Genomic DNA, 19917 nt, shown 5'->3' on the forward strand with positions numbered 1-19917 from the left:
TGGGACGTCTATTCTCCCCGAGGAGCTTAGGTTCCACAGTGTTAACACACTAACACAGAGCTCCTCCTCACCTCATCACACCGCTAAGGTTGCTCAGGACCTCCTGTGGAGCCCTGCAGGTTCCCAAGGCCCCCCCCTCATCTCACGTTAATCTGAGACACTGGCAGGCAGGTGGGCCTGTGATGATTCGGCAGATATTTCAAGCACTTAATTAAAAAAGGCCTTAGATGATCGAGTAGTGCAGTTTGGCCCACTAATCACTTCTCTTGAGGATAGAGAGGTGTAAAGAAGCACTTCGAAGGAGAAAGAGAGGCAGAAACACCAGGAAAAAAGGGCACAGAGAGAAATAGGTTAAAAAAAAGGAGACTGAATGAGTTACCTGTTAATTAGGTACACTCACCTATCTGCACTGTATGTCAAAACATTTGTATGAGCTCCTTAAGGTTTAGGCACACAAACGCTCCACTTTGCAGACGATATATATGTATAAAATTAGATTTAAAAGCTATGTATCTGTGCAGCAAGTGTTTATTTGAGAAAAACAAACAAACAAACAAACAAAAATAAATAACATCCAACAATAGAATAAAACCTAATAAAATTATTCAAATATGATATTCTGTGGGCGGCACGGTGGCGCAGCAGGTAGTGTCGCAGTCACACAGCTCCAGGGGCCTGGAGGTTCGATTCCCGCTCCGGGTGACTGTCTGTGAGGAGTTTGGTGTGTTCTCCCTGTGTCTGCGTGGGTTTCCTCCGGGTGACTGTCTGTGAGGAGTGTGGTGTGTTCTCCCTGTGTCTGCGTGGGTTTCCTCCGGGTGACTGTCTGTGAGGAGTGTGGTGTGTTCTCCCTGTGTCTGCGTGGGTTTCCTCCGAGTGCTCCGGTTTCCTCCCACAGTCAAAAACACACGTTGGTAGGTGGATTGGCGACTCAAAAGTGTCCGTAGGTGTGAGTGTGTGAGTGAATGTGTGTGTGTCTGTGTTGCCCTGTGAAGGACTGGTGCCCCCTCCAGGGTTTATTCCTGCCTTGCGCCCAATGATTCCAGGTAGGCTCTGGACCCACCGCGACCCTGAATTGGATAAGGGGTTACAGATAATGAATGAATGAATGATATTCTGTGTGTGAATGTGTTGGTTATATATATATATATATATATATATATATATATATATATATATATATATATATTCTTCGGTCCCTAAGACTTCTGCACAGTACTGTATATATATATATACAAGCAGTTTATCAATAGCCCACAAGTGCTTTATCTGTGGGAACTTTACTTTTACAGCTGAGTAGAAACGTATCCCAAAAGTTAAGTACTTAACACCCCTTCATATGTTATCCATAAAGCTTTGATGTCTTCGCTTCTATTTTACGTTACATTCTGACCACTAAATTTCACGGCTAGATACACAAACAGGATCCAAGCAATATATAACTTACCTTCTCAAAGATGGGCTTGTTGTTATTGACGTCATCCACTCCCACAATGACCTGGGCTGTTGCAGAGAGAGACTGGGGACCTCCAGAGGCGTTATCGTCTGTCGCTGTGATGTTCAGGACGTACTCCACCCCCTGCAGTTTGGGCGGAGGGCTGGAGCGGAGGCGGATCAGACCTGGCAGGGGAGAGAGATTTTAATGTGCATCTCCTGGCAGAATAACGGGAAGGAGAAAAGGTGTAGCCTTAAAAATTAGAAATATATATGTAAGATTTCACATGAATTGGGGTGGGGTGTGGGTGGGCTCGCTGTGACTCATTAACTTTTCCAAGTTCCTGGGGTCAGCTGCAGTCTAACCTGAGGGACTTTCTCAAAGTGAATTAGCAACAAGAATTTCGATTCACTGCTAATGCAATATGCACTCAATTAAATCTTGTCTGATAAAGATAAGAGGTGTTTATGAACAACGTGGAATAACCCCACACACACACCCTCCTTCCTACCGTCACCTTGAGCTTTGGACGAACTACTACGTGCTTGGTCTACCAACTTCTAGCTGCGTTTTTTTTGGGGGTCTTGAGATCTCTCACAGTTTCTGTGATCTTGACTGAGCTAATGATTAGCAGTTTTCCCTCCTTCACTACCAACACTTTCATCTTTTTCATACTGTTGTTGGCTATGCTGTTGCTGGCTATGCTTACATATGTGGTCTGACCCTGAGCTCTGTCCTTGGAGTACTGCCTACCATGTAGAGGGCACTGCACTTTATGCTATAGTTAGCAAGGCTAGCATGCCTGTGGCTTCTTGAACCTGACTAGCTGGAAGAATTTCCAGCGAATTAGGAGACGGCAATGGGGATGGTAGTACTATAAAATGTAGGAAGCTTTCGCTTGTAAGCGTTGCTCTATAAATTCCGTGCAACTGTAATGTTAAGCATGTGTTGCATCTTTAACATAACTGCATGCGTGGGCTGAAGCTACATTAAATATGTGGCATCTTATCTTTGGTGGCAGCAGGAGTCAGCTTATACATGACCTTCTACGCACTGCTATATGTTTCCATTGCTCTCCCACAGCTGCATCAGACGACTCATATTCAGACCGTCTCTCGTAATCTGGACGCCCGCTATCTGCAGCTTGCAGCGAGGAAACATTAAAGGAAAGTGCGCAGCTTGTGACACAGACCTGGCACGGGAGACGCCACGCTCATCCCAGGGCCCTGAATTGATTCTAATGCATGGCGCTAGAGCTTTTGTGGCACAACTGCAGGGTAAAAAAAGAACATGTAATCAATTCTAATTCAATCTGAATTATTCTCCTCCAGCCAATGTCACAGTGCAATGAGGTTGGAGGCACAAAATGAGGGAATGTGCATCTATGTGTGTGTGTGTGTGTGTAGCTGTAGAAAAGCTGTGTGAGTTACACAGACAAAGACAGCTGTATCTACTGCAGGTTATAAATGCCATAGGCTGAGTTGGGCCTCCACCAGCTGTCTGTAAGAAGCCAATATATGCTAGATCCCTGCGAAAATGTACTCGGTATGTGGGTGACAGTACAAGATACAATTGCAACAAACAGATAAATACACAAGGCTCCCTGACACATGCAGAAAACAGCACACACACAATTACTTAGGGCCTACGTTATTAGAGTATTAGAACCTACATTGTGTTTTCGCTTCTTGCACAGAACGCAGAGAGCTGAGCTTTGAAACTGAGATTCAAAGATCATTCTGGAAATTTTATGCATGAAACATATGTGAATGCAAAGAACAAGTGGAATGCAATTGTATAATAAGACATGTCATGGACAGGTGAACAGGTGTGTGTGTGTGTGCTCTGAATACAGTAAAAAGACATATATGTGAGTGAATAAAAGTGTAGAGGATCGTAAAGAATGTGGGTGAGTGGGCAGGTAAGGAAGTATTCACATATACATTGTTTCACAGGAAAAATGTCAAAGATCATTTTTCATTAATTTTATTTCCAGCTCAAACAGCTCAATACAATTCTTTGTTGTTGTGCTATTTTAAATACCCCAGCTTCCATTCACTGCCTTGTCAAACACTGCTAAGCTACCCTCTTTGAGTTCATGCTAACGTTACAAACCAGGCTAGCAACTGTATTTAAATTCTGCTAAATTAAACCGACTTACTCCTTTTTATTTTCTAGCACAGTTAGGCCATTCCAACTTAAAAGTCCCTGAAGTGATATTATGGAGCTGGCACGCCATTAACTGTCAAGACTAACGGACTCCAATATGGTGGATATGTCCATTCAAATAAACTCTATTAACTAAGAAATACTTACTAATATAAGAAATAGACTTTTATTTATATATATATATATATATATATATTTTACTAATAGGCTGCCATTGTTGTTCTCTCTCTTACCCAATAAAGCAGTGAGCTAAATATCTAATTTAACTCTAATATATCAATATCTAATATATATTTATATATTTTAGTATTTTCAGTAGGTCTGTCTGCACTGCAGCCATATGACATCATAAGAGTGTGACAATGGCAGCACACGTACAGGAACTTTGCCAGTTTATTATGTTTTTATACTAAACATTCCCATGTGGTTTATATGCTATATTACAGTAGTGCTGCTGGACATATATATTATGACCTATAAATACATAATGGTATTTCAATTGTTTTATATACAGTACCAGTCAAAAGTTTGGGCAAATCTTTTCATTAGTCATTGGTGGAATAGGGCTATTGGACGGTCAATCCAATATTGTTAATTTAACACTAAAACTTATATCATATTCATTGTAATTCCACGGTAATAGTGAAAGAAGAGCGCATATAATGCGTACTGCAACCAGCAATGCTGTTTTTCTACAATAAAATAATATTAACTCTGGGAGGGTAAAGGCTAGAGCATGCTTCCCCCAAAATATGTGCGACTAGTAAATACACTTTTCAAAAATGTTGCCAACACAATGCCACTGGACAGCGCAACATGCTTGGAGGGCAATGCTATTTGTTTTATTATTTTAGCAAACAGACACCTAGGTTGAGTAGAATCCTGCTGAGTAATTGTGGCCAATTCTGTCCATTGGGACTCTTAGCCTTCGGTTTCAAATGGAATGAAAGCACCAAATGAAAGGTCTCTAGCATTTACATCTTTATAAATAATACATACATTACCACATATGGAGGGGCAGTTATAGTGGTGTAAGTTACCCCTGTATTCACCCCTGTGTATGAGCATGTTTGGATTATGTATACATTTATCAATGCCCTCCACAGCTCAGAATAAAGTACTTGGCTTAATGCATGAGGATATATGTGTGCCTGCATATCAATTTTTCCAGTTCCAGCGCGAGGTTTCTAGTGGCGGGTGACCCCCCGCATGGAGCAGGATGCAGATAGATGAGGCAGCCAGCACATATCAGCAAACATCAAAGATGGAGAAGATGTTTGTCCGGGGGCGGATGGGTAAACGTCGCTTCATATGAAGAAGAGGAAAGGGACAGGCAACTGGGTCCTGTCCCATGCCAGATCCCATCAACATCTCACCCCCAATCCACAACACTAAAGAAGAAGTCGAAAACAAAACCCCTTCTTTTTCCAACAAAGCCAGAGCTGCCCAGGAGAAAGCGGTCAAGCCAAGTTATATAAGGCTTCAATCCACACCAATCAGAATCCAGCAAAGGCTCTAAAAACACCATACAAGGAATGCGAATTTTTTTTGCACTGTGGTTCTGTACAGAGAAATTCAAGGCTATGGATGACGTAAAGATGCTCTTTTCACAACTAACATGATCAAAATGAATACTCATCATAAAGATCCAACATAAAAAATACATTCGTGAATTAATCTGCTTCATTCAAATCCTATAATCTGTGCAACCTGATGTCAAGACAAGGAAAAGCCTTGTTTGCAAGCATGTTTGCTAGGAGTTTGATGTATCTACAGTAATTAGTCAATTTATAAGCCATCAGACAATGTTAACAGCCTGTCTACCCCACTCCACAACCGATTCGCTTTCATTTATTCATGTATTCCCACAACGGAAAAGCTCCAAGACGATGGAACTACTTTTAACTCTGTGCTGCCTGCTGGGCCAAGAACAAAAGAAAATCAAAACACCACAAATAAAGAGTAAAGGGAAAAAAAATCTTGACAGGTGCAGTGTACTGGAGATGATCTGGCTGATTATCGGCATAAACATTTCCCCGAGCGTTGGTAAATATGTCCTTCACCCAGCCAGATGCACCCTTTGTATTTATGCCTTTAATACTACAGCCCTGATCATCTTATTGACTCCACGGTTTGAATTCTTAAAGCGGCATTAACTCAAACACATTTCTCTGTGAGTTACAGTCGAATTAACGGCCCCATTTGGCCCTGGCAGAATGCTTCGAACAGAGGAGCGAGAGAGAGCCTAATGAATGATGGAGAGAATTTCAGGAGAGGCCGAGATCTGACAAGCCATAGAAAAAGGAGCTTTGATCTTCGCAGAAGAGAAAGGGTGGGATAGGCAGCGAAGAAGGAGATAGACACTCTGCTCAGGAAGCTGGGGTGTGCATTGCTATAGACATGCATAGATTACCTGAAGAGAGTAATAATCATTCCACAATCATCCACAGAATGACTGCAGAAAAAGGAAAACACATTATTCAATACACATTAATCTATAACAAATTTTATTGCAAGCCAATTAGGAGCATCACTGTTGGCTCATCACTCAGAGGTTATTCATGTTCAGTACTGTCCAAATGTCAAATACTGCCCTTTCAGTAAATTTACTTCCAGTCAAAATGACCATTAACTTGAAGCTAATGTGTTTTCTGTTCCCGTCCAAACAACTTAAAAAGTCATATTTAGTAAAAACTGCATTCACGCATTGTCTTCATCACAAGTCCTATTCCATTCAGGAGATTCGCTTTCATGTTTTTAAAGATGTTTTTATAAAATGACAGCCTGGGATATAGTGTGGGGCTCCAAAATCAACACCATCACAAACAAAGCTTGACAGAGTATGTACTTCCTCTTCCAGCTTAAGAAATTCATCCTGCCCTAGGAGCTGCTGGTCCAGTTCTACACAGCTATTATAAATTCCATCATCACCTCCTCCATCAATCTGGTACAGCTCTGCCACCAAACACTAGCTGCAGCATATAAGACCACTGGTGTCAACCTGCCCACCCTGCACAACCTGCACACTTCCTGAACCAGGAAGGGTGCAAAGAAGATCACTGTCACACTCTTGGACAGTTTCAACCGAATTTGTGTTAAAAAAAAAAAAAAAAAAAACAGATGGCAGGAAAGCTTTTTCCTCAAGCCATCGCATCTTGTTGCACTACCAGCTCACAACTTAATCATATCATTTCAACCTGTTGATTTGCCTTTTCTTTGGCTGCTGCACTGACCCTTTGGGGTCTAAGGACATTTTCTTAATTTTCTCAAATTCGCCTTTAAAGTACTTGTATTATAATATATTGCCCACAGTCTTAGCTCTCTCTTTAAAAGAGCATTTTATGAGGAGATAATCTGTCTCTAACCCTGAAAAACTTAAATCTGATTTTAGAAAATATTTATATTTCTTGTGAAAACATCCCTTTACTCGTGTGGATGAATTGTTTTGCGGAAATAGTTTTATCAGAGTCTTAAACACAAGCGAATTCACCAGTGAGACACGATGAGAGGCAGAGGAGGCGTGTCTGAAGCTTATTCATAGGCTCGTAACTCGGGATGCACAGTATCGTGTACAGTCATGATAACATACGATCGAAAGAGAAGTTTCTGCACATTCACAAAGTGTTTTAACTGTATTTCTGTGCTGTGCTATCGCTAAGATATTAATAGAAACATCGCGAATAGTCGTATTTGATGTGCCGGCCCCAACCCCACAGGGTATACCATTATACCTTCTTTCCGGTGTGTGTGTGTGTGTGTGTGTGTGTGTGCATATATGACAGGTCTCATTTGGGCATGTACTGTGTATGTCATTAATCTGTACACTTCTTGTTGTCTGTCACTGTTCATTGTCAGCTACTGTGTAACCAAACACAACTTCCTTGTATGTGCAAACTACACCTGGCCACTAAAGCCTTATTCTGATTCCTTTGTATCAGCAATGGCATCATTAATGCAGCACATTCTTTCAGACTGATGAAATAAATTCACACTAAATCTGCCAATAATTTACAGAGTACATCATAATGAAATCTATTGTGTACATCCCACAAGTTGCCATCTCTGCAACCTCTCCAGGGCTTTCATGTCCTGTATAATAACGGGTAATTAAAAAGCCTTTAGCTGCTCACCTTGGCAAACACAAGCCCTCAAACTGTGCGCTCTGAAATAGTGTAGACTGAATCCGTGTCTTTCACTGCAGAGCAGGTATAAAATTGTGAATTCAACAAAGCATTTTAAGGATGTTATTAACCTAATTAACAGTTTCACAATCTCACCTGCTGTTGTTTGCATCACGACTAAGAGTCAATATAATAGGCATCTTATTAGCTTTGTATTCGATATACAGATTCAGAGGGAAATAAATAGTTTCATGGTCAGTGGAAAGCTGATGGAGTCAAGTGTATTTCTGTGTAGAAAAAATGTGCAGTGAATGAGACTGAGTAGCAGTGTGGTATATGATTACAATTAAGTGTCAACAAAAAATTAATTCAGTCACAAAAGCTAAATGTAGGGTTGGGGGTCTGCTAAGAAACAGTGATTAACTATGAGATATGAATATAATCATGGGGAAGAAGAGAGAGAGAGAGAGAGAGAGAGAGAGAGAGAGAGAGAGAGAGAGAGAGAGAGAGAGAGAGGGGGAGAGGGAGAGAGAGAGAGAGAGAGAGAGAGAGAGAGAGAGAGAGAGAGAGAGAGAGAGAGAGAGAGGGAGGGGGAGATAGAGGGATGGGCATCGTTTCAGTAAGAGGGTCGGCTCACCTTTCTGACTGTCAATGACAAAGTTGCCTTCTTCATTTCCTGATGAGATTTTGTATGTGATTCCATCGCCATCTGGGTCTTTGGCCAGCACCGTGGCAACCAGGGTATTAGGTCCAGCATCTTCTGAGACAAAAGTGCGATATCTGAATGGGGAAAGATTACACAGACACACACAAACACACACACACAGGGAGACATCAGCATGTCTCTGGAGAAGCAACCAAAAAAAAAAATAAATAAAAGGTGGGTGTGTGCGTGAAAATGAGCGAATCGTGTACTGGGGCCACTCCTGACACATAATGGCGTTTCCTGAAGAGCTGAAGAGCTCACTTAAGCCTTAATGAGTGCATGCACCATATGTCACACTTCAATTAAAGTTCAAAAGTAAATATTTTAAGTGAAGTAGGGGAGCGGGGAGTTGTAGGGGAGTGTGAGTCAGGAGGGAAGTATTTTCAATTTATCATACATCCCTTGATGAAAAATAGCACCAGGAGGAAAAATATCTAATAACTGCACACATGCTTGAGCAAGAAGGTTGTCACCTGAGCAGTGCAGGTGGACTGTAAATAAGACACAAGTTAGAATAATCACCCTGAAAAACATAGGGGATGTTAATGGTTCTGGCAAAAAGCTTCCTTCTGTTTCAAATTACACATTTCATATAAATGTCAAGGCTCTTTAATTTTTAAAAAGGTCCTTCCCACTCTCACGATTGGATTTTTGTTTTTAGTATTATTACATTTATCTTCAGTATAACTCCTTATATGGAAACTAATTTGTATGACATCCTATTTTAAATTATATCAGTAGGTTACGTATGTTTAACAGCTGGTTAGCCATGCCCATTCACCTTGTAGATATTAGGAGTGTTACAGTCTGAACTGATTTTGAAAACACTGTTTAATTGTACGGTCAGAAGACGGTCAAAATGTATTCCCATTTCTGGAACATAAATCCAGAAAAAAGTCATAATTCGACCTCAGGCTGAAGTATGAGAAATATGCACAAAGTGGCCCTTTAAGAGCGTATGCCAAAAGCTCCATTTGCAATACATCACAATTAGATGCTGTAATTTTCTCTAAACAAAGGTCAAGGACGGCACAAATGTTCTGCAGGCACGCTGGGCCCCCGGCGAATTGTTGACCCACGTGTAATTATTCTTAAACTCTAAATAACAGCATATGCTCACTGCCACTCAAGCAATGGGCCGCCATTACTAGCAATTACAAGGAGAGTGAGGCTAAATGTCTTTCCTGCTGGCAGTATATGTCCTGCTGCCCTGTGAGGCAGTGACAGTCTTAATGCCTGGTGTAGTTTAGCAGTCGTGACCTGGACCAATACTTACAGGCTGTGGACAGCTCTGGTTCCGTGCTTCAGTGTGTCGCAGTTGGAATAACAACAACTATAACTAAAAATAAAACTAAAGTACAGACTTTATTTAAGGGCATTGACGTTCACTAACATTTTTATACATGGTTCCACAAGTTCAGTGATTGCACAAATGAATACCGTCTCAAACGAAACGGTGCTGAAAACTTGGTCGGGTCTACACCAATCAGTTGAAGTTTCTAGCTGAAGAAGATTACCAGCAAACAGGGCTTCTTCAACAACAGCTGCGAGTGCCTGCTTTTTTAACAGCCTTTTTCTTTCAGTTTTTCGACATCAGAGGGTGAAAGGCACACTCAACAAGCCTATTGTTGTGCAATATACGTATGTGGAATCAAAAAGATTCTAGTTTTTTGGCTCTGCACGGGCAGGACGAACTGGAAGGTGAGGTGCTGTCCAGTGTGTTTTAAAACTTTCTGTTGAATTTGAGCAGCTTTACTACTTTAAAGGCTTTACCATTGATGACCGTGTTGCTACTATCTCCAGTCACATTAACAATGACAAGTAAGCTGGCTCGCTTTGGGTTACGCTGTATTTAAATTAAATCATTTAGACACCCACTTGCACAAAAATTCATCTGAAATAAAGTGTGGTAATTAGGAGAATTTGTCTCCTTGGCTGGAGTACTCGCTTTACACTGAGTATTGTGATGACTTTTACAGTCGGGGCAGATTATCAACAGATTACACGACCCCAAACTCCCGAACTAAACATGCGACTCGCGTTTAAAAGTTGTAACGACATGTTTTGTGGTTCACTATCTTCTCCTACAGGTAATACTCATTATTTGGGGACATGTGCATCCAGCTCTATGTAATGAATTGTAGTTTATCATAGTTGTATGTTTAATCCATCCTACAGTGCTTACTTTCTTGTGTTTACTTTCTGTGCTCTGTTCTCATTGGCTGTTGAAGGGACTTGTTCAGCATTGAGTTGGTGAAGAGTTTACATGCCCACCAAGTTACAAGTTGGATCTAAAAAAAATCACACAACGTTTGATATGCTGCACAGACTCGGCCCAAATGGAAATCGGGGTTAAAATTGGGCTAAAAGTCGTGTAGCATAACCCCAGCTTTATTGGACACTGGATGGTGATCCATTTCCGACTGCTCTACAGTCCAATGCTGATTAATGTTTTTTTTACTCTAGCCCAATGTCGGCATTAGATAAGTTGCCCATAGGCTAATATGTAGCTGCTTCAGGGCATCTCACTCTTTGGCTCAATGCTTCTAGGTCGTGTCAGCAATGATTTAATGATACCTTATAAAAGTAATGGAAATCTCTCATTAAAAGAGGTGTTTTTTTAAGGTGGATAGCCTTAGAACATGAGCAGTTTTGGCTAGTCAGACTTTCCTCTTTCCCTTAGACTTGCTTAAAGAGGATCTTTGTCTAATCCGCCCATAGTTTATCTAAGTCTAGTTTATTTGTGCCATTTAGAAAACTCCAACCTGGCTCTTCTGTATCCTGCGCTGAGCTCTCAGGGGTCATGCTGCTTCATTCTTCTCTTTATAGTCATATTTTACACTTCTGTGGCTACATCCTGCAGGGTGTTCTTGACCTGTTCAACTGAAAAGAGCTTTATCTTCATGGTTGAGAATCTTTGGACACTGCTGGGCCTCTGTGGCCTACTAGCTTCTCTAAGCTCAACAGTGTGTTCTTACATTGTAGTAAACAGTTGATTACATGAGTTTATTCAGCTTCATGATAGCCTGCTTTACTCGCTTGGACATTTTTTTTTTCATTATACTGAGAATTTACAAAAAGAAAAAAAAATCAACTGTAGATTTTTGTTAGTTCTCGTATGAATCAACTCATTTTACAGCAACACACAGCTGGCCAAGAAACAAGTGAGCAGCCAATTTTCCAATTACTCATGGTCCCCTGAACTAGTCTGAAAAAAAAAGGAAAAAAAAAGTTCCAGAATTCACAGCTCACCTGATACGGACATGAATACTTTTAAATAAAAGCTGGCAGTCACTGCTTAGCCATTGTTTCATTTCAAATCCAGTGGGTTGTGAACGTGTGCCAACACAATAAAGTTGTTTAAAGCCTGTAGAGTGTGGTTTATACATGCGGAGAATGTATCGTGGTCATAAAACCATTAACTTGAGGATAAAATACTTTTCATCCGATTCTCATTATTATAAGAGGTCTCTTTTTGCTCACAAATAAAAAGGTGGCCTTGATTGATGGTTTAGAAATAACACATTTAAACACACTTCAATTTGCGAAAAAAAAAAAATATATGAATATCTGTAATGTTTTATATGAGTTGATAACCAAGGCTTCAGAGATTTAATTGAGGAAATCAATGGAGAGGGGAAAAAAAAGCCATCAGATTTGCAAGCTTTCTTGTTGCTAGTCTTGGACATGTTTGGACAGGTGGGCTGTAGCAACTTGAGAGAATCTACATGCGCCACTCTCTTTCATTCATTCATTCATTCATTATCTGTAACCCTTATCCAGTTCAGGGTCGCGGTGGGTCCAGAGCCTACCTGGAATCATTGGGCGCAAGGCAGGAATACACCCTGGAGGGGGCGCCAGTCCTTCACAGGGCAACACAGACACATTCACTCACACACTCACACTTACAGATGCCTTTGAGTCGCCAATCCAACTACCAACGTGTGTTTTTGGACTGTGGGAGGAAACCGGAGCACCCGGAGGAAACCCACGCGGACACAGGGAGAACACACCAACTCCTGGTCACCCGGAGCGTGAATCGAACCCACAACCTTCAGGTTCCTGGAGCTGTGTGACTGCGACACCTACCTGCTGCACCACCGCGCCGTGCCACTCTCTTTCAAAAAATGTAATTAAAAATAAAAGTTCTATCAAGCTTTTTTTTTTTTTTTCTGAGACAGAGCTCCCACATCTGCATAGTGTGTCATTTAGCATTCCACCCACACCAACCAAAGTATCGAGAAAGAGAGAAAGAGACAGAAAGGGCAGGCAGAAAGAGAGAGACAAAGAAAGAGAAGGAAAGAAGGAGTCACTGACAGACTAACAGCAATGGACTCCCTCACCTACTGCCCTCTATTTGTTCTCATTCAGCCTCAAAGATGTCATTTTTCCGGCATTGGCAGCTCTCACAGGGAGAAGCTTGTTGCAGAGGACAGCAGCGTGAGTGTTTCTCCTTCATCCAGAGAAGAGCAAGATAGTCCATCAGAGCCGATAAAGGTCAAGTGCGGAAGGATCTCTGATAGACCGCTGGAGTGATCTGTGCTTAGCAGGTCAAAATACAGAGGAAAGCTGAGGGTTCCGGTGCTGCTGGGGATGGAAACGATGCCAGCATCATCCAAAGACACTTAAAAAAGGCACCGATTCATCTGCAGAACTGCAAATTGTACTGTCACAGATGGATCTCCCTTACCGGCCACTGGGCACCTCTTTTTTTTTTTTGCGAAGTGGAATGATATTACCAACTGTAAACAGATTAAACATGTAAACAAAGTCTGAGAGTGGCTTCCTGTGAAACAAGACAAGAATTATCCACAGCAATTTATGTCACGCTAGTTGTACCCAACCCTGAGCGAAAGGATTTACTCTGTCATTCTAAACAAGGGGAAAGATATGTCTGCGTTTATTTACATTACACTACAAGAGGTTATGGAGATACAACCAGGTAGAAATACATACAGTGAGAGAGCAAAGGAGTGTGACACAAGCAGAGAGACAGACGGAAGCGTATGAAAAAGAGATGGAAAGAGATGCAAAAAAGGAAAGCGATGGAAGGCGATTGATGAAGAGAGATGAAAGCTTAAGAGTGATGAGAGGATGGCAATCAGAAGACAGAGAGAGACAGCTATAAAGATGGATAGAAGTTTGTGGCGGTGTTAAAAGTGCGAGGGGAGCGTTTGAATGTGTCATCGTGCATGGCATGAGGCTGATTGATCGCTAACCGAGGCACGGTGACAGGCTTTTCATGTGGGTGATGTATGTTGTCTCTGTGGAAACACCGCCGCTCACCCCTCCTCGCGGTGTCAGCATGCACCAACACCCATCATCGGGGTGACACCATGTGACCTGCAATTTGTCAACCGCCTCAAAAGGCTTGGCATCATTCCTCACTCCCTCACTCACTCAGCCCTTCATCCGCACACTCACACGAGAGTCTCATTAACTCACTCACTCCTTCCCTCACTCTCTCACTTAGGTGAGTGAGAGAACATTCGGCGACATCCGCGGAGCGCAACCACGACGCCCGTCTGTCGTACATTAACAACAAAGAACAAATAAATAAAAATACAGACAAGCCCCACCTCCCTCTGACAGCCTGTTGCCATGACGACGAGGCAGGTGACAGGGCTCGGTGATGGATGGTGACTGACATGCGGGGACGCCGGGGTGCCGACTTTTCAGCGCTGGGAAGGTGTGTCAATCAATGAGCGAGGGTCACACCTGCTCTGCTTTCTCTCAGCGCCGTATCATTTCATTTACACTCATTATCCCAACCATCATTCTTATTTCTCAGCTCCTCCATAACTCCAGGTGCCGTTATAAGGGCTGGCAAAACAAATGAAATAATACTGAGCAAATAAGGTAGACTAGCTTCAGAGTTTTCCATACATGCTACTGCCTGACAATAAATAAATAAATAAATAAATAAATCCGCACACATGCAATTAGCCATTTAAGTTGCAGTTTGCTAATGATATCTTCAGCCTAAAATCTGTCCCAAAAAATAAATCGCAACTAGTCAACGGACTGACACACTAGCTCATTACTGCACTCTACGGGTCTCATACGTGTCAACAGCCTGTTACAGCCCATCTCGTCCTTTTATAACTATCACTCAGCCTCTCTTTTTTCCCCCCTCGCTTTTATTTATTTTTCTGTTCAGGCTGAATTAAGTCAGCTCAAGTAATGATGGAGTGCAAAAATAAATATATAAATAAATAAATAAAAGTGCCATGGCCTGAATGACAAGGCTTTTCCATCAGATTGGAGAAACTGAAGAATCTCGTGGCGAAAAAGGCTGCTGCAAATTAGTCCAACCCAATGCAACAAACAGCCGAGTCTGTCATCCCGATCTGTGCTCAATTACTGCGCTCCGAACTGCTGAGGAGCAGCGTGAGGATGAAGAGGATAATGAACACTGCTCTCCATGCGCTGGGGTGGGGTTTAAAGAAGTAAAAGGTTAAGAAGTACAAAACAGGAGAGATGCTAGATGCTGTTCACAAACCTTTGGCTGCTAAGTGTATGGTGGTGATGTAGGAATGAAGTTTATCTTCAGTGTTTATCTGCATCACAAAACTCTGGACATCTAGATGTAATGGTTTTCCTGGGTCACACGTACACGATTATGTATTCAAGTTGAAGACGTCTGGTTCTTATCAGCAGAACTCTGAGAAGCTGGCAGGCTTCTATACAATGTGCCGTTTTCTCTGAATGACTGTGTTTATTTCTCAGCCATTGGCACATTTACCGTGCACAAGGAAACAGGTGGTGTGGGGTTTTACGAAGCAGAGGTGAAAAAGTGATGAATAAAATATGCAATGACACAAAGTGCTAAGGGGGAGAAAGTCAATAGCGCCACTAAAGCCTAATGCACTAATAGACCCTTCTAGTATACGTTCGAATGATTAGCACTGCAAAGCAAAAAGAGTTTTAATCAGGAGTGAGATTCAGGTCCAAATCAGAAATCAAAATTCCGCCTTAATCAGGTCCAAACCTGGGGCACAAAATATGACTCGAAAAACACAGACTGTGGTGTATCATATTATATCACATCATACTGTACCAAAATGTATTGCATTTAATCATAACTTACAATTACTTTATTGGTCACTGTGCTCACACACAGAGGAAATTGTTCTCTGCATTTAACCCCATTTGGGCAGTGAAACACATATTTAGACACACTAGTGAACACTAGGGGGCAGTGAGCAGACATATGCCCACAGCAGTGGTAACCCTAGCCATGGGACTTGGGGAGCAGTTGGGGGTTAGGTGCCTTCTAGTTACAAGCCCAATTCCCTAACCACCAGGCCACGGCTTCCCAATATAACGTCATAATGTCAAGACATATACTTGAGCAAATCACCTAACACTGCATTCGCCTACCTCTGTGACATTACATTTATGATAAGTCTCTCTGAACGTGCCCTAAGTCATAAGTCTTTAATAGAATTGAATGTATTCACGCCGAGTTGGAAGATGGTTGAAATCAGAAATCTGAAAATAAATTTGGAACCCGACAACAGCCTGAAAGATATCTGAGGAATCTTGTCCGAAGTGGAGTAGTCTGGTACCGTCTCATGCTCCTGAGAGGAGCTAAACTGATGCAGGCAGGAGAGCACTGCTTGTATATATATACGCACACACATGCACGCAAAAGCATGACATACATCTGAAAAGACAGATAGACAGACACAGTCAGATGCAAATACAACAAGCCTGCACACAAAAATCTTTCACTCTATCTCTTTCTGTCTCTCTCTCGCCCTCTCCACGGCTTAATGCATGGTTGACTGAACCTGCATCGCCGCTTCGCTCATCGTGGAGCCAGAAAATCGGCCAATTAAAAGAGCCAAAGGCTTCAGCAAGCCCAACAACAGGCAGAAAATAGCAGTAACAGTGCAACTCAACACAACAAAGCCATAAGCTACAAAGTGGCCCAGTGCTGAAGCATTAGAGTGACGCGTGGAGGCTGGAGGACCCAGGCAGCAGGAGCCATGCCCAGAAGCAGAGCAGCAGACCGGGTTGATATGGAAGAAATAGTGGCAATGCTGGAGGCCTCCACCCTCTCCAGGGGTCAATCGGCTTTTTGGTTTTGTGTTGTAGCAGCACATGGAACAACAGAATCAGCAACATGGACTTGGGCAGCTGTGTTTTCGGGGGACTCTGGGAGTTGGCAAGCTGGTTAAACTCAGGAATTCAACTGTTGCAGTGCATTATGGGCAGCGGAAGCTACTGTTAATTTGTTCTATTATGAAAGTGCATGGTAAATAGTACAACAGCCTATGGCCAAGTACACTGTATTAATAATGTGTCATGGTTATGTTACTATTGTTTTTAAATGTATGTACTTACATAGCTAATTACAGTGAAATGTGTAATTGTACTTTATGGTCATTGTATATCAGTACAGCAAAACTTGACCTCTGCATTTAGCCCCTTACAGAACTCTGGGATAATTTCAACCAGTAACCAATAGTTTTTATTCTATTGGAAATAGTCAATATTAAAACGTAAGACCTAAGAAGCCATTTCGCGGTCACTGGTCCATCCACCAGCACCGTGCATGATTGTAGATTGCGCCTCATTTTAATAACATGAATCAGGCTTTTCCCACGTGAAAATTATTAGGTTAAATTCCACATAAAGTCCAAATATCGATCCACACTAACTTATAATAATCATACACAAGACGTAAAATATCCTACGCCAATTCATTAGAGCTTCACATAGGGCCCATCTCACTCTCTTCCCACTGGCAGCCACATCATTTCTGTTGTTCCAATCCTACAGCTACACCCTAAGGTTGCTGTGGCCGTTTATGATCCAATCAGCAACCAGCTACACTTAACATCTACGGTTACTCACTGAGCCCAGCCCATGAGTACCCACACCACCCACTGCATCACTAGCTCTTCACAGGGGTCATCAGGTAGGCACCTTCCCTTGTCAGCAGCCTATAACACCTCCAGAAGGCTAAACAGTGAAGTCTGGCGTCCCAGACCCGCACTCCTCCACCTTACCCTTAAATATCACTGATGATTACTTGGAAGCCTGGATGAAAATATGTCCAAAAATCAAAATGAAAAAGCTGTTGCAGAAGTGAAATGATGTTGCTGTCCAATGCTTCCCAGTAGATCATTTAGAGCTTATCTTATTTTACTCTATTTATTAAATGTAACGTTTAATTGAAGGTTATTGAAGGAATGAAATTTATTTTAATTAATAATAGATAAAAAAAAAAAAAAAAAAAAAAAAAAAAACACCAGGATGTTTTTTGGCCAAATTTGTATATTCAGTGAAAGTAGACTTTTGTACTGTTTCTGAATAGAAGCGGCTAGAAGGCCACACATTGCACACATAAAAAACAACCCAAAATGTATATTTAGTCTTCACATGTGTTAGCAGCAGCAAGCCAAATGAACGAGGCATGTTTGAGCACCGCAGAAAAGTTTGGGAACCCCTGCACTAATGATTAGAGGCAGTGAACACATAGCCTGAAGCAGCGGGCAGCCACCCTTGAGGCCCCAGTAGCAAGGCAGTTAGTACATAATAAATTAAATTGACACCTAATTCTCTTTCTTCTCTTTCTTTATCAACACTTAAAGACAAAATCATGGCAAAAACATAAGTACTATGTGCAATATTTTAAAATCAAATGTAAGTAATAAAAGTCCCTGATGCCAATGATGACTTAATACAGTTAATACACTCACACTGGCTGGGAAAATTCAGGCGACTCGTCGTTGACGTTAGCCATCCTCAGACGCACTGTGGCCGTTCCTGTGCGAGGAACCTCCCCCTTATCCACCGCCATGACCACAAACTCATACAGGTGATTGGGCCGCTCAAAGTCCAGCGGTCCCGCCGGAAATATGGTGCCATGGGGGGAAATAATGAAGTCCGAGCTGAGGGTGTAGTACGTGATATCGGCATTCTGCTCCGAGTCACAGTCACTGGCGGAAACTGTAGGGAGGCATTGAGGAAGATAAAAAGAGAGAGAGATTTGACATAAGCATTTACGTACAAATTCCATGTTAAGACAATTTAATGTGCTTTGAAAGAATCATATTTACAGATTCTATAGATTCAAACTAAGGAGGGGAAAAGCAAGTTTAGGAAAATGGAGGGAGAATTAGAGAAGGCTGGAGGTAAGGAGAAACAACAGGATGGAGGAGAGGAAATGGGAGTTGTGGAGTGTTCTAAGGTACATATTAGCTAACAGGATCAATGCACATTTGAGCTTCCTTGTGGAAATAGATGAGGTATATGCAGTTGTCACCTGTTTAACTAAGATTTGGTTATTTCAAAGTGAATCTGACGTGCAATCAAAAGCTCTCAGGCTGTGAGCTTCATTGCATCTGACAACTACAGAGGAGCACAAATAAGCCGTGGGTCTGCCTTTTTTCCCTTTTTTAACATAGCTCTTAGAATTTGAAGCTGCATACACAGCAGTCACTTTGTGAATCAACACTTGAAGAAAAAAGAGAGAGAAAAAACATGAGGTAAACATTTCTGGATTCTGAGGCTAGTTTTCCTTATTCTGCACTAAATAAAAGAGCCATTTCTGCCGAATTTCGTTTGATAGATTACGTGCTTAAGAGTCGATGCTTTATTTACAACTGCGTGGCATAAAAAGTTAGATGGAGTTAACAACAGTCGTTAAACACTGTGTCTCAGCATTAATATTACACCCCAGAATCCTGCCACATAAACTGTTCATTTAAATGAAACCGGGGTTAACAATGGCGCAGCAGGTAGGTGTCGCAGTCACACAGCTCCAGGGGCCTGGAGGTTGTGGGTTCGATTCCCGCTCCGGGTGACTGTCTGTGAGGAGTTTGGTGTGTTCTGTCTGTGTCTGCGTGGGTTTCCTCCGGGTGACTGTCTGTGAGGAGTTTGGTGTGTTCTCTCTGTGTCTGTCTGGGTTTCCTCCGGGTGACTGTCTGTGAGGAGTTTGGTGTGTTCTCTCTGTGTCTGCGTGGGTTTCCTCCGGGTGACTCTGTGAGGAGTTTGGTGTGTTCTCTCTGTGTCTGCGTGGGTTTCCTCCGGGTGACTGTCTGTGAGGAGTTTGGTGTGTTCTCTCTGTGTCTGCGTGGGTTTCCTCCGGGTGACTGTCTGTGAGGAGTTTGGTGTGTTCTCTCTGTGTCTGCGTGGGTTTCCTCCGGGTGACTGTCTGTGAGGAGTTTGGTGTGTTCTCTCTGTGTCTGCGTGGGTTTCCTCCGGGTGACTGTCTGTGAGGAGTTTGGTGTGTTCTCTCTGTGTCTGTCTGGGTTTCCTCCGGGTGACTGTCTGTGAGGAGTTTGGTGTGTTCTCTCTGTGTCTGCGTGGGTTTCCTCCGGGTGACTGTCTGTGAGGAGTTTGGTGTGTTCTCTCTGTGTCTGCGTGGGTTTCCTCCGGGTGACTGTCTGTGAGGAGTTTGGTGTGTTCTCTCTGTGTCTGCGTGGGTTTCCTCCGGGTGACTGTCTGTGAGGAGTTTGGTGTGTTCTCTCTGT

At 42.3% G+C, this 19917-nt stretch overlaps 1 protein-coding gene across 1 annotated transcript in view; it reads right to left on the reverse strand.

Moving 5' to 3' along the window:
• Positions 1–19917, reverse strand: part of LOC136678457 (neural-cadherin-like) — a 176267-nt gene that overhangs the window by 123217 nt on the left and 33133 nt on the right. The window contains exons 6-8 of the mRNA XM_066656510.1: positions 18142–18391; positions 8360–8502; positions 1445–1617 (exon numbers count right to left, since the gene is read on the reverse strand). Of these exons, the coding sequence (XP_066512607.1) occupies positions 1445–1617; positions 8360–8502; positions 18142–18391 (566 nt within the window). The remainder of the gene's footprint in view (positions 1–1444; positions 1618–8359; positions 8503–18141; positions 18392–19917) is intronic.

Source organism: Hoplias malabaricus, chromosome Y, assembly GCF_029633855.1.
Source record: "Hoplias malabaricus isolate fHopMal1 chromosome Y, fHopMal1.hap1, whole genome shotgun sequence".
NCBI classification, from domain to species: Eukaryota; Metazoa; Chordata; class Actinopteri; order Characiformes; family Erythrinidae; genus Hoplias; species Hoplias malabaricus.